The sequence below is a fragment of the Cricetulus griseus genome, assembly GCF_003668045.3.
Source record: "Cricetulus griseus strain 17A/GY chromosome 1 unlocalized genomic scaffold, alternate assembly CriGri-PICRH-1.0 chr1_1, whole genome shotgun sequence".
NCBI classification, from domain to species: domain Eukaryota; kingdom Metazoa; phylum Chordata; class Mammalia; order Rodentia; family Cricetidae; genus Cricetulus; species Cricetulus griseus.
The window spans coordinates 149079735-149106125 of record NW_023276807.1 but is presented as its reverse complement, the minus strand read 5'-3'; the positions used below and the strand labels follow the sequence as shown (position 1 = coordinate 149106125).

Here is a 26391-nt window from a genome sequence, read left to right as displayed (position 1 = left end):
ATTAACAGTTCTTACGCGCGCACACACACACACACACAAACACACACACACACACACACACACACAAAATACAACTTACACAGGTTTTGTGTGTTGTCTGTATGTTTCTGGGCTGGCTACTTGGTATTTAATAAGCCTAGGGACGATTTTTTTTCTCCCTCTCAGAATCCTTGGATGCCTGCAGGGTAGATTTCTCCTGTACTTTGCTCCATCATCTTTGGCATGTCTATTGTTGCTGTCACCACTGTTCAGCTCATACTTAGCCAGTCACATTGGTGAGATTCTGGGTGTAGCTTCTGATATTACCAGGAAATACATCTCACAGCAAACTCCTGATCCTGTTGGTCTTAAAACCTTTCTGTGTATCTTGCAGTGTTCCCTGAGTCTTAGGTGTGGGACCTTGTTTTATTGATGTATCCTTGAGACTGGCCTCCAAAGTGTACATTTGGATTGGATGTAGTTTTCTCCATAATGAGAGCTATTCTTTTAAAAAATAATACCACCTCACATATCAGGCCAATTATGTTCTGAATGGACCCAAGAATCATGCACAAAAGCCACACATTTGATTTTAAATGTGTGAAATTAATAAGTGGATAACAAGCAAAAGTAAAATAATAAATTAGTAGCAAGTAAATAATTGATAGGTAGATAGATGGGTAGATAGATGATTATTGATAGAAAAAATATTACATTGGACACTCAAAAATCCATTCTAAATAAACTAGGAAAAATCCTTTATAGAATCCAATACAGAAAGTTCCAAACAAGGCAGAGTGTCTTGTGGGTGTGTCTTCCAGAAGAAGAACAAATAATAGCAGACAGGTTACATTATCAAATTGAGTATTCATAGCATCCACTAGAAATAAGTTGGGGAAATCCTTATAGTGAGCTAGGGATTCTAATTGAACTTCCTTCCTAAATGTGAGCTTTGCAAAGCTGAATTTTCAATGTCGTTTTGCATGCAGGTACTGCTTAAGCATGAGATAAATAATAGTAAAGTCAGTTGGAAATATTTTACTTCCTGGTTCCTGTATGTTGTGTCATGCTTCTACTCATGACCTGTTTTCTTATTCTGCCTCTCCTGCTACAGAGTCAGAGTGTTGGTGACTAAGCAAATCCACAGACCAGAATTCTGGAGGTCACTTGTAGAAAAGTCAAGCATGCTTTTTAATTCTGAAGTGGTTGCAGAGTGGGGTAAGGGTGGCCTGTGGAACACATTTTGAAAGCCAGGTATATTCTCTAAAAAACATAAACTAGTCCATCAATATTATCCCAAAATGACTTAAAAATAGAAATTATATCCACCTATTAGGACCTATTAAATGCAAAGCAGTGAACAACTATTCAAAAAGCAATGTTATAGGGTGAGATGTTTTACTTCATTTCTAAAAAATATAATTGGAACAGAAATTGCAGCTGATATGGTATTATAAAGCTTAAATTTCAAGTTAAAGCCTTTGTTCTCAACAAAGCACATTTCAGGGCATTATGTCTGCTGAAGCTGAAAGACTCACTTATAAAATTACAGACAAGGAAAATGCTCTTCCAGGTTTCCTATGGTTTTAGGAAGATACATCACCATTACCTCAACTCTATTTACTTCTCTACAGAAATGTGAAAGCTTATGGTCTTTTACAGGTCATACCATTTGTTTTTCTGTGATACTGAAGCATGCTATATCAAAGATGCTACAATGAGACACATTATTGGTTATTAATCTACATCCATTTGTCAGTTTTTACCTGCATTGCTGTAGCATGAATAAGTTAAAATTATAACATTTTTATTTTAATTACAGAACAATTATAAGATATTCTCCTGAGACTCAGAGCCTGCTTCATAGCTACATTGAGATGTTTTAGTAAAGAAGTATACTGCTTGAGAGTAATTAATGGACCAAACATTGTTAGAAAGTTTGGAAATTTAATCTGTGTAAACAGTTAAATGCTCAAAGATATTTCTTTTGGATTTCAAATGAAAGCAAGGAAGTGTAGCAGTCTCAGTCATATGTATTGAAAATGACTAAGCTTTGTGAATATAAAGGTAAAATTCACATAATATTTTATAAAATACAAAGAACAACTAATTCACTAAAACATAGGGCTTATTTATTTTTTAATGTTTTGAGGATAGCTAACAAGTGGTAAATGTCATGTCTCCAGATCTAAGCAATTTTTATAGCAGACCAGTATTCTGAGTGAGTGTCTATTACATATTGCCAACACAGATTGTATTGGATTATCTGGTACCTAGTTTCCTGATACATATTTTCATATGCAACTAAAATATGACCCTATGAATTTTAAATTTGCAAGAAGGTATAGTATACTGAGATTTTTATGTACTATTACTTTGCTTTAGTGACACTGAGAAGTTACTACCCTCTGATATTACATGCAAAAATATTGACATGAAAAATATGTAGCCCTTCATAATGTGTATAATTTGAGCACATATATTTATCTCTAAAATCCCCATCACCTACAAATGTAACATTTAAATTATTCATATCCATAAACATTCAGCACATGGAGCCCTAGTGCACCATTAAGAAAACAAATGCTACTTCTCTGGCATTTTTGAACATAACTTTATGAACAAATTATTTTACATATGCAGAAAAATAGTTCCCATTCAAAATTCATCATTAATATGAGTTCTTAAATTTAATGAAATATAGTTGGATTTTTAACTAAGAAAATCATTTATATGTGTTGTTCTTTTATTTTAAAATCAATCTTCTTTCTGCAGAAAATATATTTTATAAAGCAAGTAGATTATTGAAACCAGCTGAGCTGAACACTGAAAGCTATCATAACATAATTAGCTTGGATTTAAATATCACAAATGTGAATGTAATTTCCAAGAATTACACATTAACAATGATTGGATGTAACCTGCTGCATGAACTAATACTGTTTACTATTTCACTTATGGTTACCTTCTACAATGTTTATTTATAATATACATACATTTTTTGTTTATATCCCTGTATTATATAATATATTTCAAGAATTTTACATAAGATTATACAGTATCTGAGGAGAGAAAATGAAAAGGGGACAATCAAAATGTAACATGGGATAATTTACAAAAATAATTAGCATTACAAAAGGGCTAGTAAGCTGGGTGAGTAATCTATTGTGGGGGAACTGGAAAGGTATAAGGAATTCCAACATAATATTTGAAGTATGAAAAAACATGTGTTTATAAAAAATGTTGGAGACAAAGCTGCTAATACAGTATGCAAACAATTTATGGCAACATTTGCTTTCCAAAGAATCAATAGAATACCGAATCTTCATTAATACACCATAAAAGTTTAGAAAGCTAGTAGAAATCAGAGAATGTGAATAGAATGTGAACAGATGATGGATATCAGCTCTGATGGAGAGCATTTGTGTCCATGTCTTGTATCTGTTCCTTTCAAATTATGTGATTGCAGGGAGATACTATACATCTTTCAGTTTCCATATCTTCATCTAAGAATCAGGATTTCTGGAGTGGTGCATAAGTTAAAATATGAATATTTGAATGTCTCAGTTTTTATTTTGTATATGTTATACAATGAAAAATTGCAAGGAGAGAATTAAAATGCTGATATAGACAATTAAAAAAATGTACAGTCTCGTATCCCGAGGCTTTGATATCATGAAAGTTTTCACCTTTGCTTTCATTAGTACAGTGTGCCAAACATTTAAAAATAAAAATTACATTTTAGTAGTTCAAGCAAATAAAACTCAATTGTCCCGACCTCTCTATAAAAAGAAAAAGAACATAAATACATGACAAATATAAGGGACCCATTTTGTTTCAGTCACTATTGGTTCGTATATACACACATACACATATAGGTAAGCATAAAATACTGATTTTAATGGAAGACTCATGCAAAAAGAGTACACCTTTGATATTATTAAACAATGAATAAGCCAAATTACATTGTTAAAATTCAAACTAATATATAACTCATGCTTCCCTATAATATATTAAGATTATCAGGCAGCAAAAATAACACAAATGAATGAAACATTTATTTCTACAGAATGAAATAAGAAATGACTATGTATTTATATTCATATCAATACTTATTTATTTACTTATATCCATGTTTATTTATAATTGTTAGTATAATGAACTAAATCTGCTTCATTTGTGCATTCCTATTTTTCCTGGTCTTCCCTTTCCTCCCTTTCCTTTGAGAGATGGTCTTGCTATAATACAGTCCAGTTTGACAAGAAATCCTTGACATCACCCTTCTGTGGTTTTGTTTATGATCTAACAAAGCTTGCCTGTGTAGCAGAATTCAGAGCAGCACGCTAGTTAGCCATAGATGCTAGGCAGTGGTGGCAGACACCTTTAATCCCAGGACTCAGGAGACAGAGGCAGATGGTGAGTCCAAGCCCTGAGACAGGAGGGATTTGATAGTAACATCCAATATAGAGATGAGTGTACCAATGTTTCTCACATTTCTAAACTGAAATTTACATTTGACAGTAATTGAATCAAAGAGAAGTTGTCTCTGGAGAAGCTGGTTAACCAAGATTTTCTACAATATTTTCACATTATAATATCTAAAAATAGAGGGAATATGTATGAAATGATTAAAAAGCTTGAAAGAAAAAGTTTTCAAATTAGATAAATGTAATATCTAACTAATAGATTCCAATTAAAAACTCACTTGAAATAGTAAAACATGAAAGAGTGGTGAAGATATATCATGTTGAATGCAATTAAAAGAAGCTAGAGAGGCTATATTAATGAGACTGTAGACTTTTGTAAAGGATATTACCAAGGACAAATAGATTGCTTTAAAATGATAAAAGGAGCAATTGAGTGGAAAGAACAACTTATCATAAAGGTGGATAAACACAAAACACATACCTGAGCTGAATCTATAAAAAGACATAGACAAATCTCCAGCTACCACCAGAGATTTCAACTTGACTGTCTCAAAAATTGATGAAAACGATAGTCACTAAATATATTGGATACCAGAGCAAAATTTACTTGACTGGATTTTAGTTTATAGAGAATGTCACAAAGAAGGCCATAAATAATTCCTGTTCTCCTCCACACTGGACAGTTACTAAGATAGACTACTTAGTTGGAAATAAAACTCTATCAATAAATTTCAAAACTGGTAAATCATAAAACATTTTCTCTAAAAAACAAAGCAAGTGGATGAGTAATCAATAACAGAAAGATATTTACAAAATCCCATGAGTATTTGAGAATTAAACAAGAAAGTTTAAGTCACATGGGTACTAGTTTGCTAAGGATGCCAAAAAGAATCCAAAAGACTGGTACTGTCAAATCAATTTTTCAACAAATTTCACTGTTTCTCATGTGTACATGGATCCTTCTGGCTGGGATTACCTGTTTATCATGTATACATGGATCCATGTGGATGGGAATTTTCCAGTTTCTTATGTATAGATGGATCCTTGTGGATGGGATTTGCCCTATTCTCATGTGTAGAAGAATCATTATGGCTGGGATCTCAGATGATGCTTACCCGATGAATATGTCTTATTGGCTCCCTGAACATATATTTCTCTTTTCTTTTGGGCACTAGAGTTAAACTGATTAGGACCAAGCTCTCAATGTCATTAACTCATTAACGCCAATTAGGCCCTCTAGTTTTATTTTCAAATGACATCCATAGACTGACATAAGAGGTTTTAAGACCACATATATATATATATATATATATATATATATATGTGTGTGTGTGTGTGTGTGTGTGTGTGTGTGTGTGTGTGCATATATATGCATATATATGTATATATGCTACCCAATTCAGTCCATAAGTACATACACAAGACTAAATCAGTAAATCAAGATTATCAATGTTTTAATAGAACAAAAATGAAGATAACATTAATCAAAACTCTTCTAAAATTCTGTTCAGCAACAATTAAGAAAGGACTTTGAAACAAAATACATGAATCCAAACTAAAGCAGCCACATAAAAACATGGAGTCCCCTATATGCTGTTAAACTACTCCAGAAGCATGAGGCTTATACTGAAGTAGTTGTTATACCCTTGTTAGACCTCCGAAAACTCGTGTCTGGGGTCCCAGGCCACGTTCTCGGTCACTCCAATTACCAGGCGGATTCGAGAGCTTGCTGAAAATTGCACGAGGCTTTATTGTAGTTTAACGAGCTAACCCCATGTTAGCTCGGGTCTTTGATCCACCCACTATGGCGGATGGCTAGCAAAGACGGCTCCTAGGGGCTCCCGAAAGATCTTATAGGGCAGCATAAGGGGAGTGTCTAGGGGTACGCACAGGCTCACGATTGGTGTGCCTCCAGGCTTGGAGGGCTTGCCCTGTGTTGATTGGTCAACTGGTTGTTATGGCCCATAGGCCCTCCCAGGGTGGTTGCTATGCTCTCTACCTCATTGCTGTGTGCTTGTCCATAAAGCACACCCAGGGTCGTAAAGCATAGTGCCACCAGCTAACTTCTGATTGGCTCCTTGTCACACTACAGGCATCTGACTTTCTAGTGTCTAGAACAAGGTCATAGAAGCATGTGTTTGACCGTTATGGCTGCCAAAAGGGAAGCTGGTCCCTTCACCCTGTGTCTGTGTATTGGGGAAAAATGATTTTACCTCTCCCAGAAGGAATAAGTGAAATTTCCATTATAAACATTTACTCGAGTGGCTAGGTTTTCATTCATTAATTAATTCATTTATTAATTTTTAATATAACAAAATTATAATAAGAGAAAACAGATATCATAATAAAGTTGGGGAAAACAAACCAACAGAAGGGAAAGAACCCAAGAGAAGGCAAAAGAATCAGAGTCCCACTCATTTGCACATGCAGAAATTCCTTAAAAACACTCAACTGGGCTATTTTCTGACTGGAACCATGGAGACTGTGCCAGAGAAGAAAAAGAAGGTTGCTGCTGTGCCAGAAACCCTTAAGAAAAAGCGAAGGAATTTCGCAGAGTTGAAGGTGAAGCTCTTTCGGAAGATCTTTGCATTGAAGACACTGCAGAAGGCACGGAGAAAGCTCATTTATGAAAAGACAAAGCATTACCACAAGGAATACAGGCAGATGTACCGGACTGAGATTCGCATGCCTAGGATGGCAAGGAAAGCTGGAAACTTCTATGTGCCTGCAGAAGCCAAGCTGGCATTTGTCATCCGAATACAAGGTATCAATGGTGTAAGCCCAAAGGTCTGCAAGGTGTTGCAGTTGTTCCGTCTTCGTCAGATCTTCAATGGCACCTTTGTTAAGCTCAACAAGGCTTCAATTAATATGCTGAGGATTGTGGAACCATACATTGCATGGGGGTACCCCAACCTGAAGTCAGTAAACGAGCTCATCTACAAGCGCAGCTATGGCAAAATCAATAAGAAGAGAATTGCCTTGACAGACAATTCCTTGATTGCTCGATCTCTTGGTAAATACAGAATCATCTGCATGGAGGATCTAATTCATGAGATCTATACTGTTGGAAAACGCTTCAAGAAAGCAAATAACTTCCTGTGGCCCTTCAAATTATCTTCTCCATGAGGTGGAATGAAGAAAAAGACAACTCATTTTGTGGAAGGTGGTGATGCTGGAAACAGGGAAGACCAGATAAACAGGCTTATTAGACGGATGAACTAAGGTGTTTCATGTGGTATTTTTGTAGTCTGGTCAGTTAAACAGTCACAGCTTGGCAAACTGAAAAAAAAAAGAAAACAACTCTAATGAAGCCATAATACATACACAGAGTTCCTGGTAAAGAAACATGAGTCCCTATGTATTCTGGTTCAGTCTCTGTGAGTTCATATGTGCTTTAATTGTGTGTATTTAAAGAGCCTTGTTTTCAGTGTCCTCCCTATCCACTGCATACATGCTATATGCCTCTTCTTCCATGAGATGACTAGGTGCTCTACACAAACTGACAGCAAGTACGGACTTCTGAAGACTGTACCTACACAACTCACTGAGCTTCCAAGCCAGTGCCTAAATAGAGTTTTCACCCCTATGCTACAGTGTCCTGGTAGAGGAATGTTCTGTGCATGCTCTCAAAAGAGAAATATAAATACCAAGCCATCCACAATGCCTTTGATCTAAAATGGGAGTCCTGCCTGTAAGATATGCCAAGGGAATGATGACACAAAGCTAGTGGGAGTAGCCACCAATATCTCATTTCACTTAAGGCCACTCCATTAGATGGAGTCTATACTAGACATCAGGCAATTGTAAACCCATCATAGAGAAGGAAAGTGAGGCAGATATGTTGGGCTCACTGCCTAGACACTTCAGGAAACCAGTAAGTTCCTGGTTCAGTAAGAGACCTCAAAAGACTAAAGTGGAGATCAATGTGGTCCCATTTATATAGAATTCTAAATTATGTAAATATGAATTGATACAGAAATTGAAAGTTCTTTATCAACAAAGATTTAAAAGACATGACAAATTGCAAAGAAGTTCAAACTATCAAAATTTATCAAGTTTAACACTGTAGAGTATGTTATTATTATCAAATATCTTTTTTCTTGCATTGAAAATAGCCATAGTTCTGAAAACAGCTAGGCAATGGCACAAAAATAGACAGATAGACCAATGGAATCCAATTCAAAACCCTGATATTAAACCACACACCTATGAACACCTTATTTTTGACAAAGATGCCTAAATCTATAATGGAAGAAAGATAGCAACTTCAACAAATGGTGCTGGCACAGCTGGATTCAGACATGCAGAAGATTGCAGATAGACCCAAATCTGTCACCATGCACAAAGCTTAAGTGCAAATGGATCAAAGATCTCACCATAAATGCAGCCACACTGAATCTTCTAGAAGAGAAAGTGGGAGATACCCTTGAACCAATTGGCACAGGAGAATGCTTCCTGAACATTACATCAGTAGCACAGACATTGAGATCTTCAATTAATAAAGGGACCTCCTGAAACTGAGAATCTTCTGTTAGGCAAAGGACACAGTCAATAAGACAAAACGACAGCCCAAACAATGGGAAAAAAATCTTCACCAACCCCACATCTGACAGAGTGCTGATCTCCAAAATATAAAATGAACTCAAGAAGCTAGCCACCAAAACACCAAACAATGAAATTAAAAAGTGGGGTGCACAACTAAATAGAGAATTCTTAACAGAGGAATCTTAAATGGATGAAAGACACTTAAGAAAGTGCTCAAAATCCTTGGCCATCAGAGAAATGCAACACAAAACAACTCTGAGATACCACCTCACACCTGTTAGAATGGCTAAAATAAAAAATACCAATGACAATCTATGCTTTAGAGGATGTGAAGAAAAAGGAGCACCCCTCCATTGCTGGTGGGAGTGTGAACTTGTAAGACCACTCTGGAAATCAGTATGGCAGTTGCTCAGAAAAATGGGAATCAATCTACCTCAAGATCTAGCCATTCCTCTCTTGGATATATACCCAAATAGTGCTTGTTCATACAACAAGGACATATGTTCAACCATGTTCATAGCAGCATTGTTTGTAATAGCCAGAACCTGGAAGCAACCTAGATGCCCCTCAACTGAAGAATGGATAGAGAAAATGTGGTACATTTATACAATGGAGTACTACTCAGCAGAAAAAGCAATGTAATCTTGAAATTCGCAGACAAATGGATGGAACTAGAAAAAACCATCCTGAGTGAGTTAACCCAGTCACAAAAAGACAAACATGGTATATACTCACTCATATATGAATTTTAGACATAGAGCAACGGTTACCAGCCTATAATCCTCTTCACCAAAGAAACTAGGAAACAATAAGAACTCTAAGGTATAAATGGACCCCAGGAATGGGAGGGGGCATGAACTCCTTAGATAATTGGGAGCATGAAGGAAGAGGACAGGGTGCTGCCACAATAAGAGCAAGAGAAAAGGAGTAGAAGAGAGGAAATGGAGGATCAGAAATATTGAGTTGGGGAAGAATAGAGGAGAGAGAACAGGATGAGAGATACCATATTAGAGGGAGCCATTATAGGTCCAAGAAGAGATCTGGAACTAGGGAGATCTCCAGAGACCTACAAGGATGACATGATCTGACAATCCAGGCAATGGTGGATAGGATAACCTAAAAGCCCTTCCCCTAAAATGAGATTGATGACTATTCTTTATGCCATCCTAGAGCCCTCTTCCAGTGGCTGATGGAAGCAGAGACAGACATCCACAGATATACACTGAGCTGAAATCAGGAATTTAGTTGAAGAGAGGGAGGAATGAAGATCAAAGGAGTCTGTACCAGCTTGGAGAAACCCACAGTTGGCCTGAACAAGGGAGAGCACATTGACCCCAGATGCTGTCTGGGAGGCCAGTACAAGATTGATCCAGATGCCTGAACATGGATGTCAATAAGGAGGCCTCTGCACTCCAGGAAGCATCTGGTAGTGGATTAGTATTTTTCCCTGGTGTAAGAAGGGACTTGGAGACCCCATACCAGGTGAAGGGATACACTCTGGCCCTGGACACATGGGGAAGTGTCCAGGCCTAGCACAGGAAGATTTGGAGGACTTTGCAGAGCCCCCCGTTGAGGGCCCTACCCTGCCTGTGGAGTGGTGGTTGAATGGGGTGGGGGGTTGGTTGGGGTGGGGGAAGGAGGGATGGAGGTGAGGGGAGGGAGAGAGAGAAGGGACTTACATGTGAAACAAGCTTGTTCCCTAACTTGAAATAAATAATAATAATAATAATAATAATAATAATAATAATGATAATGACAATTTACTGTTATCCATCTGGAGAAAATCTGTCCAATGACCAAGATATGACTTTCTTTATCAATATCCATACCTGCATTTTCCTATATCTACAGCTTGCTGCCCCTGGTACCTAAGGGATAGAGTGTCCCAGCTTATCTAATTAGTCCTTGGATGACAAAAAAACAAGACACTAGTGGTATGTACTAAGAGACTGAGTGAAGGGAGATGAAATAAGACCAATGCATATTTAGATGCTGGTAAAGTAAGAATAATTGTAGTCAGATAATTTTAAATATATTATGAATACCTATTAAATGCATATCAATACATTTTAGTCTGTGTGTGGGACCAAGGAATTCCATTATGAAATATTTTGAGGCCCAGCCTCCAGCTTCAGTAACCAGGAGCAAAGGAAATCTCCAGCCTACTATTGTAATGTTAATGCCAGTAGGGCCACTATTTTTTACCATGGCCTCAGGGTAATATGCCTCCTAATTTGCACATCTATGGGCCTAAGCATCTGAATAGGCCTGGAAGAACCTAGATGACCCTCTACTGAAGAATGGATAGAGAAAAATGGTACATTTAAACAATGGAGTTCTACTCAGCAGAAAAATGCAATGGAATATTGAAATTTGCAGACAAATGGATGGAACTAGAAGAAACCATCCTGAGTGAGGTAACCCAGTCACAAAAAGACAAACATGGTATGTACTCACTCATATATGAATTTTAGACATAGAGCAAAGGATTACCAGCCTACAATCCTCTTCACCAAAGAAACTAGGAAACACGAAGTACTCTAAGGGAAAAATGCATGGACCCCAGGAATGGGAAAGGGCATGAACTCCTGAGCTAATTGGGAGCATGAGTGTAGGGGAGAGGGAGCTGCCAGAATGAGAGGAGGAGAAGAGGAGAGGAGAGGAGGAAATTGAGAAGCAGAAATATTGAATTGGGGGACGAATAGAGGAGAGCAGGATGAGCGATAACATATTAGAGGGAGCCATTATAGGTATGAGGAGAGATCTGGCACTAGGGAGATTTCCAGAGAAGGATGGCAGAACTGACAATCCAGGCAATGGTGGAGAGGATAACCTAAACACCCTTCCCCTAAAATGAGATTGATGACTACTTTTTATGCCATCCTAGAGCCCTCATCCAGTGGCTGATGGAAGCAGAGACAGACATCCACAGATATACACTGAACTGAAGTCTGGAACTTATTTGCAGAGAGGGAGGAATGAAGATCAAAGGGATTGGTGTTAGACCCCCAAAAACTCAAGTATCCGGGGTCCCAGGCCACGTTCTCGGTCACCCCAATCCCCAGGCGGATTCATTCGAGAGCTTGCTGCAAACTGCACGAGGCTTTATTGTAATTTAACGAGCTAACCCCATGTTAGCTCGGGTCTTTCACCCACCCGCCATGGCGGATGGCCAGAAAAGACGGCTCCTAGGGGCTCCCGAAAGATCTTATAGGGCAGCGTAAGGGGAGTGTCTAGGGGTACGCACAGGCTCACGATTGGTGTGCCTCCAGGCTTGGAGGGCTTGCCCTGTGTTGATTGGTCAACTGGTTGTTATGGCCCATAGGCCCTCCCAGGGTGGTTGTTATGCTCTCTACCTCATTGCTGTGTGCTTGTCCGTAAAGCACACCCAGGGTTGTAAAGCATAGTGCCACCAGCTAACTTCTGATTGGTTCCTTGTCACAAGACAGGCATCTGACTTTCTAGTGACTAGAACAAGGTCATAGAAGTACATGTTCGACTGTTATGGCTGCCGAAAGGGAAGCTAGTTCCTTCAGTTGGTACGAGGCTGGTGAAACCCACAGAAACAGCTGTTCTGGAACAAGGGGGGGCACATCGACCCCAGATGCTGTCTGGGAGGCCAGTACAGGACTGATCTAGACCCCTGAACATGGATGTCAATGAGGAGGCCCCTTCCCTCCAAGGGCCCCTAGTAGTGGATTAGTACTTTTTCCTGGTGTAAGAAGGGACTTTGAGAGCCCATCACACGTGAAGGGTTACACTTTGTGCACTGGACACATGGGGAAGGGTCTAGGCCCAGCCCAGGATGATGAGGTGGAATTTGCCGAGGCCCATGTTGAGGGTCCTAACCTGCCTGGTGAGTGGAAGGTGGATGGGGTGAGGTTAGGTCTGGGGTGGGGGAGGAGGGGTAGGAGTAAAGGGAGGGAGAGGGAGAAGGAATTCACATGTGAAACAAGCTTGCTCCTAATCTGAATTAATAAAAAATTTTAAAAAAGAAAATATATATATTTCTCAGTTAGTACATCCTGACTCCAGTTTTCCCTCTAATCCTTCCTGTTTATTCCCACCTATAATTCTGCCTGCATCAACTCCCTTTCTGTTTCTCATTAAGGAAATTACAGGCTTCCAAGAGATAACAACCAAACATGACAAAATTAAATAAAGATAATAAGATAAAGCCAAAACCTTAATGTTGAGGCTTGACAAGGCAACTCAACAAAAGGGAAAGATCCTGAAGAACAGGGCCAAGAATCAGAAACCTATTTGATCACACATTCAGGAGTCCTATAACAATATTAACCTGAAACTGAAGTTATATGAACTAGACCTAATAGAGACCAATGTAGTTCCTTTGTTTGCTACTTCAGTATTTTTGAGTTCATATAAGCTTTTCTCAGTTGATTCAGAACTGGAGAGAGTAGGGGGAGGGGAAAATAATCAGTATATATCATATGTAAAAAAAATCCATGTACAAGAAAAAAAAAGAAATAAAAAATGGATAGACATCAAAACTAGTTTGAAGTCTAACAAACTTTTTATTAATAACATAAATTGATAATACAATATTCAAAGTTTTTATAATAAATTGGAATTTATAATGTTCTGATATATATATCATTTATAATTTTTTCGATCTTAAACTGTTTCTGGTAACTGTATGATCTTTAATGAAAGTACTATTCATAACAACGTTTGATTTAAAGGAACACAAATTTCTACCTACTTTAGAAATTTACATACTTGTATTTAACATGATTTATATCTACACAAAACTCTTAATAAATTATACAAACAAAACAATTTCTAGAAAGAATTAAACTTAAATTTTCAGCAAAGGTATGATTGTATTTGTATGAAGTTAAGTAACAACCAAAGCTACCTGCTGCTTCAGAAGACCAACGTGACTCTTTGCATGGAGGAGGAAGGATAAAATGGTGATTATCACATGAAGCATGCTTGTGGTGCAATGCATTAGTTCTTTACCTTTGGCTTGTTAACCAAACACGTTCATTTTAGGATAATTTCTGCACATGAATTAGTTCACATGAGTAATTGATTCAGAATCCTCTATAATTTAATAAGTGATATTCTATCATTTGTAGGACCACATCTAACCACATCAATATGCACGATTATTTCTTATATATTCTACTAATATGTCTGAGAGGAGAGTAATGCATTAAATTCCTTACTATATATTCACCAAAACCCTGTACATAGGAATGAATTGGTGCATTGTTTGAATAGACAATTAAATTTAGTCTTAATTTATTTTCTTTCAGAAATTATTATAGCCATCTTGGAATAGTGGTTTGCACTTGAGATTTCAGATTTAAGGTGGCTGAGTCAATATGATGATGAATGCAAGACCATTCTATGATACAGAGGGATACTCTTGTTTCAGATCTTAAAGAACAGGAGAGAGGTGATGAGGAGAGAGGAAAGGAAGGGAAGGGCGGGGATGTGAGAAGAAGGAAGGGAAAAGAGAGAGAGAAACTATGATAGTGACTGACTAAAAAAGATGAGAAATGAATCCAGCAATGTTGCTCAGAGTCACAAATGGTCAAGCCGAATCTCAAGAATACATTCCAGTTAAACACTAATGTTGACCAAAAGCCCAGGCATTTGTCATAAAAAGCATGACAATTGAAACCAACATTTATGATAATACACATAGATTATAAAATTGCAATGGGAAAATGGAAATCATTTGGATGAGTTGCTGTAGTAAAGAAACGTAGTATATTTCACAAAATAACCTATAGTATTTATAATCTTTGATTGAAATAATGAATGTTGCATAGAAAGTGCAATGGTCAAAATATGCTGTAAATATGTGTTCAATGCCAATGACCCTGACAGTAGCATAAGCAGTACACCACTTGTTTCTTAAAGTTGCCCAAAAAATTACATCAAATAATATTATAAACATGGAACCTGAGGCATATAGAGTTTAAATTACATGAATACAAATTACAAGCCATAATTTTGGGTCTTGCTCATATTAATAGCTTTATTGCATAATTTCACATAATCCAAATTTTGTCAAAATTTGAAAAATATTTTATACACATATATGTACATAAGCATGTATGGTTTTGTCTCATATAAATCTACTATTGTTATTGAACTGAAAAAATTGTTTTGTTAAATATGTTCAATAATTTACTTTCTTTATCCAGATTTAATAAGAGGTTATAAGGCTATATATACTTTGTCATTATCTTCTCATTTAAAAAAGTATCAGTAGAAAATAAATATTTGCAATAGAGAAACTTTTCATTGAGTTCCTTCTGGAAATTCATCTTATATGTGGCCCGGAATCTCTGCTTTGGTGTTGACTTTCTGTTCTCATGTATGTATTTAAAGTTATTTTCACTATGTGGAGTTTGGTTTTTGGATTGACAGACATTGTTGCCATTCGTGTTACATTACTGCCCTCTTGTGATTATTTTCAATTTCTACATTTCATCTTAAAAGACCATTGTTAAATTGCATAAATAAATAGATTGCGGGTATTTATAAATTGTCTATGATGATTATAATATGCATTTCATTATTTAATGATAAAGTAATTCTTAATTAGCAAAAGTTTTAGATAACTTTTATATATGATTTCTTGTGGAAGCATTCTTACCTGATTATCTTAGCAACATAATTTTACGTGTTTTTAATGTAGACATAGAATGTTAGTGTTACTTACAAACCAGGCTGGTGAAATGTACAGAAACAGCTGACTTGAACATGGTCCTCAGACTGATAGCTGGGAAACCAGCTTAGGACTCATCCAGAACCTATGAACATGGGTGTCAGTGAGGAGGCCTCAGAAATCTATGGGGCCTCTTGTAGTAGATTAGTACGTATCCCCAGCATAAGAATGGACTTTGGGAGCCCATTCCACATAGAGAAATACTCCCTCTGCCTAGACATTGAGGGTGGGGGGGGGTGTAGGCCCTATCCCAAGGATATGACAGACTCTAAAGATCCCCAATGGAAGGTCTCACCCTCCATGGGAAGCAGAAATGGTATGGGATAGGTAGGGAGTTAGTGTGGGGCAGGGGAGGAGGGGAGGGAGAGGGAACGGGTAAAACAATCTTGTTTCTAATTTAAATTTAAAAATGGAAAAAAAAACAAACAGCATATCCCCAAATAGCTAAAATTTTGGAATTAGACCTTAAAGATATTAAAATGCTTATTCTCTGTGGTTTTTAATGGATATGTAAATAGCAAATTGCTACAAAGAAAAAAATTCAGTAAATATTTATATAAAAATATTCAATGTTATATAATGTATTCTAGCATTTATAAAGGAAAATGGTTTTAGGAAAATAGCCTTGAAAAATGGGTCACACAATTTTCACTAAATGTTTGTCTCATTATAGCTATTAATAAAATATAATATGAAGCTTTTCTGTCAAAAACCAATACTAAGATGTTAAATCTCATGAAATATTTGAACTGCTCATGTCAATTACATACATCACTTTAAATTTCATAATTACCCAATAATACCTATTTAATATATGCACAGTATGAAATAGTGTGAATACACTTAATATATATATATATATATATATACACATATACATATATAATATATATATATATATATATATATATATATATATATGCCATTGTTACATGTCATGAAGTGGCATTGTGAGGAATGATGTCTCTTAAAAAAACATGCTAAATAAAGCACACCTGATAAACCCAGTACTGACATTGCCTCCCAGCCCCAGCTCTGCTGAACAGAAGCATAAAACAATCAGCATGGCTCTGTCAAAGCAATGAATAAACACAATAATTTGGCTTGAAAACATCCAGAAACATAAATAAAATAAGATGAATTTTAAAAAACCATGCAAAAGGAAACTAACATATGGAATTATTTAACATGCTTATATAATTTAGTACAGTAGTGCATATTCTGAGATTTTCATGTAAAATCTCGATATTTTCTTAATGTTCTGAATCAAATTTTCACAATCAATAGGTCTTTACTTATGATTGATGTCATAATAGGTAATTAATCTTCATATTTATTAATAATATTAAAATTCTTTAACTTTCATATTTATTCATATTGTTAATATTCCTTTGGGGTTTAAAATTCAATGTCATTCCTCGGTAGGTCATGACACATTCCTTTAATGCGAGCACTCAGGAGAAATGGCAGATGGATCTCTGATTTTTAGGTCACCATGGTCTAAAGAGCAAATGCCAGGACAGCTAGGGCTACATAGAGAAACCCATTCCCAAAAAGAAATGAAAGAAAGAAAAAAGAGAGAGTGGGGGAGGTAAAGAGGGAAGGCAGAAGGATAACATTTGCAAATCCATATTAACTTTAATATTATCCATTACTAATATTATTAGTCTCTTCTGGAAAAGTGCTCTCCAAATGTAAATAAAATAATTTCTGTAGGATATAAGGTGAATATTCTGGGGATATATTATTTATGATTTAAGATAGCTTGCCTAAAGTTTCATCATACAAGCCATAGAGACCAGGCAGAGATGGCAGATACTTTTAATACCGGGACTCAGGAGACAGAGGTAGATGGATATCTGTGAGTTCAAGGCCACCCAGGTCTGCACAAGGGTGAATCAGTATAAAAAGAGAAACAGCTTACACAAAGGCGATCTCAGCACTTGAGATCACATGTCTTTAATCCCAGCAACAGGGAAGTAGAGAGAGGAGTAATGTGGCTGGGCAGAGAGAGGAATACCAGGCAGGAGGAGACAGGAACTCAGGAGATTACAGTCTGTGGCTAGGTGGAGAGCAGTGCAGTCTGCATTGCATTGTTCTCTGAGGATTCGTGGAGACAGGATCACCCATTTCAGTCTGAGGTAGAGGTAAGAGCTGGCTGTTTTTCTTTTCTAATCTTTTGCTTGAACCCCAATATCTGTCTCTGCCTTTTTATTATTCATGTTGCTGAATTTAGTTTATAGCTAAGTTGAATTGAAACATTACTGTTTAGAATGAAAAATTTCTAAATAGTCTAGTACAACTGCTTATTTAGTAAAAGCAAAATAGAAAGAGAAAGGAAAAATAAACAAATGAGGCAGCTGTAGTGAAAGTAAAAGGAAGTATACACTAAAAAAGAGAAAAGAAAGGAAAAAACTTTAAACCTTTAACAGTGATGGTGTGTGTCTTTATGATTTATCTTAGCATTAGTTCTTGCTGCATAGCTTTGACCAAGCAACTGGACAGACAACATAGAAGAGGCATCGTTATTGAGGAGAAAGAATGAGTCATGATTACTTGATTCCATATGTTTTCATACATTCAAACCTAACAAATGAGGTTTTTCATTCTATTGTACAATAGAAACAAACACCATCAGAGTGATTGGGGCCAGATATAATTTTCAGTGACATCCTCCAAATGGCTAACTTCCTTAACATAGCCTCCAAATGACCCTCTGCCACCAAAAGTAGTATGAAGAAGTAGGAACCAAACATTTAAAACATTATCCAGTGGAGCATGCTTATTCTTTATAAAATTGTATTCTGTCACTAGTCCCTATAGGCTCATAGTTATTTATAAATTATAAAAATAATACTATATTAAGAGTCTTCCAACTCTTATTAAGTTCCAATTGTCAACTCCACAGAGGCTAACACCTAACATATTGGCATTGTCTCGACAGAGAATCTGGACTTGGAATTTGAGTAGTACAGGAATTTATAACACTGCTACCATAATTCTCATCTGGAAAGGTATTTTTTTTGGGGGGGTGAGGGCATAGGTGAGTAGAATGTGATTGAAGAAAGCTTGAATTTCAATAGATAAAATATTAAAGCTGAGAGCTCCATATCTGAAACCCACTTGAAAGTCTTGTAGACACATTTTTAATGCCTTCTTCTTGTGTACTATATTGTGTATCTATTCATTTGGCTTTATGCCATCTAGCTTACTCAGCAAATAGTTCATGTCCTTGGTATTTCTAACATGTGTCCATTGCAGCTTAGAGTTAGCACTCAGCTTCCAGCATTGCCCTTTCAGCAGATGTCTTTATGCTACTTGGTATTTGTAACACTTTTCCAGTTCCCAGGCCATTCTTTGCCATCTCTGCTGAATAACTCCGTGACCTTGTTACTAGTGGATCCTGTATGTCTGCAAACTCAGCGTCATATAGTTGGTCCCAAGGGCTGTTATTCCCCCTAGAAACATGCCAATGCAGGGTATGCTGCCATGGACCCTTGAAACATGGCCACAGCAGCCTCTCAGTACTTGAGTTGGGATGAGATTTGATGAAATTATGAGGAAATCTAGACTCCTTACAGATGAACTTATATTAGGCAGTCTCCTAAATGACCTCACTCTTTCATAGCCTGCATCCAATCCTGTTTGCATGTCTGCAAAAAATCTGATGACACGCTAAAGTCACGTTTATTACTATGCCGATTCAAAGGACTTGACTTTTTTTTTTTTTAATGATGCTAGTTTTGTTTTGTTCTGTTCTGTTTTTCTCACAAATTGTGCTCTCTTTGTCTCAATTTTCATTGTCTTTGGTGAACTAACCACACCTTTTGAAAGTCTCTCACTACTCAATTTACTCCCATTTCTTAATGTAAATCTCATCAAATAAGCTAGTAATAAGCATATCACAGACTGAGTGTTATGGTATGGTGAAATTTCATATACCAGATTATTTAGACTCTTACCAGTAAACTGGGCCTTCTACCAATTCTCAGCACATGGACAACATGTAGCCAAATGTATGGACATAATACAACATATGTCTGTTCATCCAAAAATATTTTCTTTATTTCATTTTTAAATATTATATTTAATTTCACATTTTTATTTTTACATTTTATTTTATATATTTCCTATTTTACGTCCATATTTTATGTATTTTTTAAAATCATACATAAACACCATCTCTATATCACTCCCCTTCCTCTCTCCTCTCTAATTCCTCCCATGAAACCTTTCTCATAAGAATGACTGATTTCATGTGTGTACATATGTACAAATGCACATATACTTTACTGAATTCATGTTCTTTTGCTTATGTGTAAATGTATCCAGGTTCCACTTCTTGGGACTGGACAAGCTGTGTGAGAGCTTGTTCCTGGAAAAAAACTGGTTCTTTTTCACTTAAAATCAATTGATTACCAGTATCTATTCACCTATGTGTGGAGCCATGTGGAAGTCCCACCTGACCACATGACCACATAGGCATGTAAAGTGGTGTGATTATTATGCTGGTATTATCCTTATGGTGCTCTTGTTCAGGAAATCTTATTGTTCTACATTCCTGGGAAATTTTTTCCTGATATTTCTAAGGGCCATTATCTAACAGCAGGTGTCCATGACCACAGCTCTTATGATATTTCATTCTCCTTTCATGATTTCCCTTGAGCCATATGTGTGGTTTATGATCTCATAAAGCCATTGTAGATCAAAATGCAAAGTTAACCATAGCCATAGAGCAAGAAAGTGGTGGTACACAGCTTTAATCCCAGAACATTGGAGACAGAAGCAGATGGATTTCTGTAAATCCATGACCACCCTGGGCTTAATAAGAGTGAATCAATTGGAAAAAGTAATAAAGTACATGCATTTAATCCTAGCACTTAGAATCACATGCCTTTTATCCAGCACTAGGAAGGTGGAGACAGGAGTGATAAGGCTGGGTGGAGAGAGAAATATAAGGCAGGAGGAGAAAGGAACTCAGAGGATTGCAGTCTGAGGCTTGGTAAAGAGCAGTACAGCATGCATTGTACTCTGAGAATTCATGGAGACAGGATCACTCCTTTTGGTTTGAGGTAGAAGTAAGAGCCGGCACCTGCATGCTTTGCTTTTCTGGTCTTTAGCTTGAAGCCCAATATTCTGGATATCTGAGCTCCCATCAGCATCTCCCATTAATCTCCTCTTACTGCACTCACTATAGGAAATATTTAATCTACATCCCTAAATATATTTTCAAAATTTTCTGGTTAAATTGCTTAGTCAATTGATTTTATTATTTCTGTGACACATACTCATGAGAAGAATCTTAAAAAAAGAATTACATATTTGTCTCTCAGGTAAAGATGGTTCAATTTGGGTTGTGAGTAGAATGCTATGGCTCCAAGTCCATTTGACAGAGGAGGGTCTTCATATCATGACTAGGATCAGAGAAGACAGGGTTGCACACCAGGTACTACTTCAGAAATAGACTTCCAGACGAGTCTCCGGAATAACTCACCACTTACCAAGATTGTGCCATCTCTCTGTACAGCACACGAGCTGGGGGAACAATCTTTCTTCCACAGGAACCTATGTGAGACATTTGTATTCAATTATTTTAAGAACAGCTGGAAAACAAAGATAAAAAATATTAGCACATATGACATATATTTTATTCAACTGTAACATATGACAGTAATCTAGTAAAATCATGTTAATACTTAAAATAATCACGAAAATAAACATTGCATCTAAGACACATTTTAATTTCATGATATTGGTTGACTGTTTTTCAAAGGAAAATGAGAATAAACAGAAGATGAGAATCAGAGTTACCGTATTTATCTTGGGCAGATGAACACAGATCACCTTGGGCAGCAATCACTTTGAAAATTAAACAAAGCTAAATATGCCTCTGGCTATGTTATACGATTAACCACAAAAATGATCATAGTTTTTTAAAACTATTATTGTGGTTGAGAAAGGTAAATACTCTCCAAGTTTCTCTATCAGAGTATGTACAGTGGCCCTCAGTAATGAGTCCAATTCAAAATTAACACAATATTTTTTTCTCTATGAAGCTTTTTATTTTTGTTCAATGAACTTAAATATAGTTGAGGTTTTCCTTTGTTTTTTTTTTGTAAGCTGTGAAAAGTGATAACTTAGGCTACAGATATTTTATTGATGTGTCACAATTCAAAGATCATGAAAAGTGGTTAAAATCTTTGAATATTGTCACAAAACACTTTTATATATATTATATATATTATATATACATATATATGTAGCTGAAAGAGATGTATCAGCAATACAGAGAAAAGCACCAAGAGACAAATCTCTTTAAAAAGTGTCATCACATTTACTAGATAGATTTCATTTGTAAATCCAGGAAGAAAACATCATTTGATACTTATTTTCAACTAGGCTGATATTTTAATCACATTTGATTATTTGTATCCCATGAAAATTTCACCTTATATTAATATTCAATCCCTTTTCAAGTAAAATCCACTGAACTTAAATATTGTCTTTGTATGATGATGAACACCTTTAACTGTAGCAATGGGGAAGTAGAGACAGGCAGATATCTCCGAGTTTCAGGATAGACAGGGCTACAACATGATATCCTATCTCAATAAAAATGTTATTTCTAAGAAATCCATTTAAATTGACATTTTTAAGGCATGCTAAGTTAATGACCACTTTCTAATCTCCTGCTGGTGTGCTTTCTCTAATCTAAGGAATCTTATTTAGCTGGAGAAATAAGTCCATGTAAATAGGAACTTTCTCAATAGTCATTGGATCTTTTCTACACTGTATGAAAACCCCATGTGGGTAATTTGGCCCTAAAATTACATAGATGTACGAAGAAAATATGTGAATGGGATAATTTATACAAGATAGAGTTTCATTCTCATTAGAGTCCTTGAAACTATCTGGAGCAATTTAAATTAACCAAATTCCTTCTTAGAGTAAATGACCAGAATCTATTACGAGTTCTATGGCTGTGCAGTTCGATGAGTTTTAACTATGCTCAGCTGCCTGATAACTTCCTCAAATGAAATTTTAGCTCATTTTTGCAAAGGAATTGAAATTACTTCCAGCAATATAAGAGGTTCATCAGTTTCTATTTATACTTCTTTAATATTTAAGCCTGTGATGGGCATCGGTGCACTAAATGCCCAACAGAGACTTGCAATCTCATTTACATGTTGACTCAACCTGGACTGGCATTTGCAGTAATGATCCAAAGACCTCTTGCCCTCCTTAAAAAACTCCTTAATGAGGAACTGGCATTTGTTTGTTTGGAAGGCTGCACTTTATGGTATTTTAATTACCACTGTATATTATTGTCTTTTTAATTGCTTGGGACTATACATGTTGGACAAGCAATGATTCTTTATCAAAAACTGAAAGGAAAACACCAAATGATGATTATAACTGTTATTCCAACATCGTATCCATGAATTTGTATTATAATTTCCTACTCAATTATCATAAAATTTTTCAATAATCATTTATAGCTACTGTTATTACCTCCATTTTATTTTTTCACGATTGTATTGCTGGTTGCTGGTTATTTTGTGTTTTTTTTCTTTTTTCTTTTTTCTTTTTACTTTTATCTGCATTTATTTTATGCTGAATTTATTCCCGTGCCATAAGTTTTTGTTTCTTCAATTTCTTCTGGGATATCTTTTTCTTCTGTGCAACCTCCTCTTCTGGCTTTGGAACAATCTGTTCATTTTCCGTGGGGATCATTTCGATGTGGCAGGGGGAGCTCATGTATGGGTTAATCCGGCCGTGAGCTCTGTAAATTCGTCGACACATCTTAGGTGATTTGTTCACCTGGATGTGTTCGATGACCAGAGAATCCACATCTAGACCCTTAAGCTCAGCATTACTCTCTGCATTTTTAAGCATGTGCAGCAAAAATTCAGTACTCTTTTTCGGCCACGGACCCTGTGTCTAGCCCCACTGTTTGGTCTGGGCGCACTTGCCGACTCCACCATTGTATCACTGAAATGGCACACATTGCTTCTTCAATGTGACATCTTTCAGGTATTTGGTGGCTTTTCAGATATGCATACCCTTGATGGCCTGGGCAGTTTCACGGGTATTCTTAAAGTGAACCCGGATATTTGAACCTCTTGACTTTCATGATTTTGTAGGGTTTTCTGGGTCGAGAGAGTAGTGAACCATCTTCACAGGTTACCTCAGGTCACTTACAGGAAGAGCTGTATTGCTGTTTTAATGTTTGTATTTTAATAGATAAATTCTTCATATGGACTTAAATAACGTAGTAACAAATCAAAGTGAACAAAAAAATTAATTGCCTAACATGGTAATAAGCAAAAAGTACTTGTTTATTCACCATGAACCCAAGCTTCCAGGAAAAAAAAAATTCTGTCTTAATGATTTTAGATTGGATTACCCGAAATCAATACAGATGTTAGATTTGCATTTTGTGGATTTAATAAGTACAGTAATGATAAAATATAGGGAAAATAACAAAAATATTTTCCCAATATATGTCAACTAGGTGAGGAAACATAAGTGGTAAGTATAGCATCACTCTTGGATATTCTATCACTACCCATGTCATCATCAGAATCAGAAAATGAGATGACTCTTTCTGGCCATTCATATTGTATTACTCATTTAATCTATATAATTTCATGGATACAATAAGCGTTTACTAGAATTTTTCTGTAAATTATTGTTAAACATTGAGATTTAAATTTGTTTGTTTTTCCAAGATAAGGTTTCTTGTATGTCCTGAAAACTAGCTCTGTAGAACAGTCTGTCTTGGAACTCAGAGATCCTCCTGCCTCTGCTTCTCCAGTACTGGTATTACAGGTGTGTATCACACTGCCCAGCTAATCACTGAAATATCCTGATCAACCCAAAAATATAATTACAATTGGCTTTAGAGAGACCAGATGCTAAAGAAGAGTCACAACTACATACTTGAAAGTAAGAACTTGGCAAAGAGTAACACTAGAACAATGCAAGGTACAACACCAAGAATACTCCCTTAGTGACAAAGAAGGAACAAATGAAAGGAAAACAAGTGATATTCAAAAATCTGATTTGGATTTGGATTTGGAATTTTTACAAGTCAAGAAGAAAATGTTAACAAGTTCCTTAAACATGATAATTTAACTCAATATAAGAAATCAAACAAGAACTAGAATATAAAATCATTTTCAGGTACTCAAAAAGAATGAATTTGAAGATATTTCTTAAATCTACAGAGGAATTTTAGGTCAACCTTTAGAAAATAAGGTCTGAGCTACAAGAGGGAGGTTGTAATCACAGGTAGTTACCATGACTAATACGTGTTTCTTCAACTTCATAAGAAATAAGCCATGAAATATCATCTTCTGATGAGATTTTAAATGAGTACATTTAAAACATTATCAGGTGAAAAAGAGAAACACAAAAGGAAACTAGGTACGAAGAATTCAGAAGAGATATAGACAGTTTCTAAGGGCAAGTTTTGATTGTCTCAATCAAGAGTGTCTTGAATAATCAGTTTATTTTCTCAGTTTCTATCCTGCATATAAGGGAGCTCTGAGAAGACAAAATTGCTTACATCTCTGTAGTGCAAAGACCTTACCGTCTCACATCTATGACAGGATTCTGTATTTATATACTAGAGAAACAATATTTCTTTATTTTAGGAAATGGGATCAATTTGTAATTAATATTTTCAAATATAAAAATAATTTAAGATAAGTGTCTACCATTTCTGTACAACTAACATGTAAAATATAATCTTATTTTAATTTCAATCTAGGCTATGAAGACATGACGTTGTTTATTGTAAGAAATTTGTGTGTGTGTCTGTGTGTAAGCACTTGCACTCAACTGAGGCTGTTTATCAGATTCCATGTTTGCTTGTCATTGCTTCCATGAGAAATGACCACAAACTTGATATCCTAAACAACAAAAACACTCTGATATCTTCAGGTGTCCTCTACTTTATCTAAAAGGGCTCTCTTCCCTTTTGAGGTTCTAATGGTCCATCTGTGTCTTCCTCTTTTTAAACTTCTTGCTATCTGCACTCCTCTTTCTGATCATGGCCTTCTCTCACTATTCTTTCTGCTCTAACCCTAACATCTGCGATCTTTCAACTTCACTCTAAAGACTTTGGTGAATATATTAATGAGACAGATAGCTGTGGGAGAATATTATTTTAAGGTGTGTGACTTTTGCTTATGCTGAATTTGTTTAACTCAGGGAAGCTGTGATTGTCTGCTTGTCTATTAATACCTGATGGTCTAATGTAGATATAAATGGTCAATAGTGAGGCAGGAGCAAAGACATGTGGCACTGGCAGACAGAGAGTATAAAAAGAAGCAGAACTGAGGAAGAGGAGGTATGAGAGAACAAGGAAAGGAGGATGTCAGTGTCCAGCCACCCAACTAGCCATGGAGTAATAAAGGAAAGTAAGACATGCAGAAATAAGAAAAGGGACAAATAAGAAAAGGGAAAAAGATAGATGGAATACTTTAAGGAAATCTGGCAAGAAAAAAGTCAAGCTAAGGCTGGGCATTCATAATTAAGAATAAACCTTTGTGTATGATTTATTTGGGAGCTGTGTGGCACCCCTTCATGTATGATTTATTTGGGAGTTATATTGCAACACCAAAGGCCAAAGAGCCAAAGAATAAAAAGTAATCACAGTAGACAGCCCAGAAAACCTTCAATCCTAAGATCATCAACTCCACTCCATTTCCAAACTTCCTTTTT

General features: G+C 36.2%; 1 protein-coding gene, 1 long non-coding RNA gene and 1 pseudogene across 2 annotated transcripts in view; 2 read left to right on the top strand and 1 right to left on the bottom strand.

Annotated features, from left to right (window-relative positions):
• The first annotated feature begins 6879 nt into the window (after positions 1 to 6879).
• On the top strand, positions 6880 to 7662 carry LOC100751613 (60S ribosomal protein L7-like). The gene has a single exon (XM_035452748.1). It carries the CDS (start codon positions 6882 to 6884, stop codon positions 7530 to 7532), a length of 651 nt encoding a protein of 216 aa, XP_035308639.1. The 5' UTR covers positions 6880 to 6881; the 3' UTR covers positions 7533 to 7662.
• A 9805-nt stretch (positions 7663 to 17467) lies between these two features.
• LOC103159574 overlaps positions 17468 to 26391 on the top strand; it is a 76962-nt gene continuing 68038 nt past the window's right edge. The window contains exon 1 of the long non-coding RNA XR_003480226.2: positions 17468 to 17807. This is a non-coding gene — a long non-coding RNA (uncharacterized LOC103159574). The remainder of the gene's footprint in view (positions 17808 to 26391) is intronic.
• On the bottom strand, positions 23257 to 23848 carry LOC107977247 (annotated as a pseudogene).

What these genes read in the sequence shown, in the direction of transcription:
- LOC100751613 (XM_035452748.1), top strand. Translation starts at nt 6,882, where the DNA reads ATGGAGACTGTGCCAGAGAAGAAAAAGAAGGTTGCTGCTGTGCCAGAA.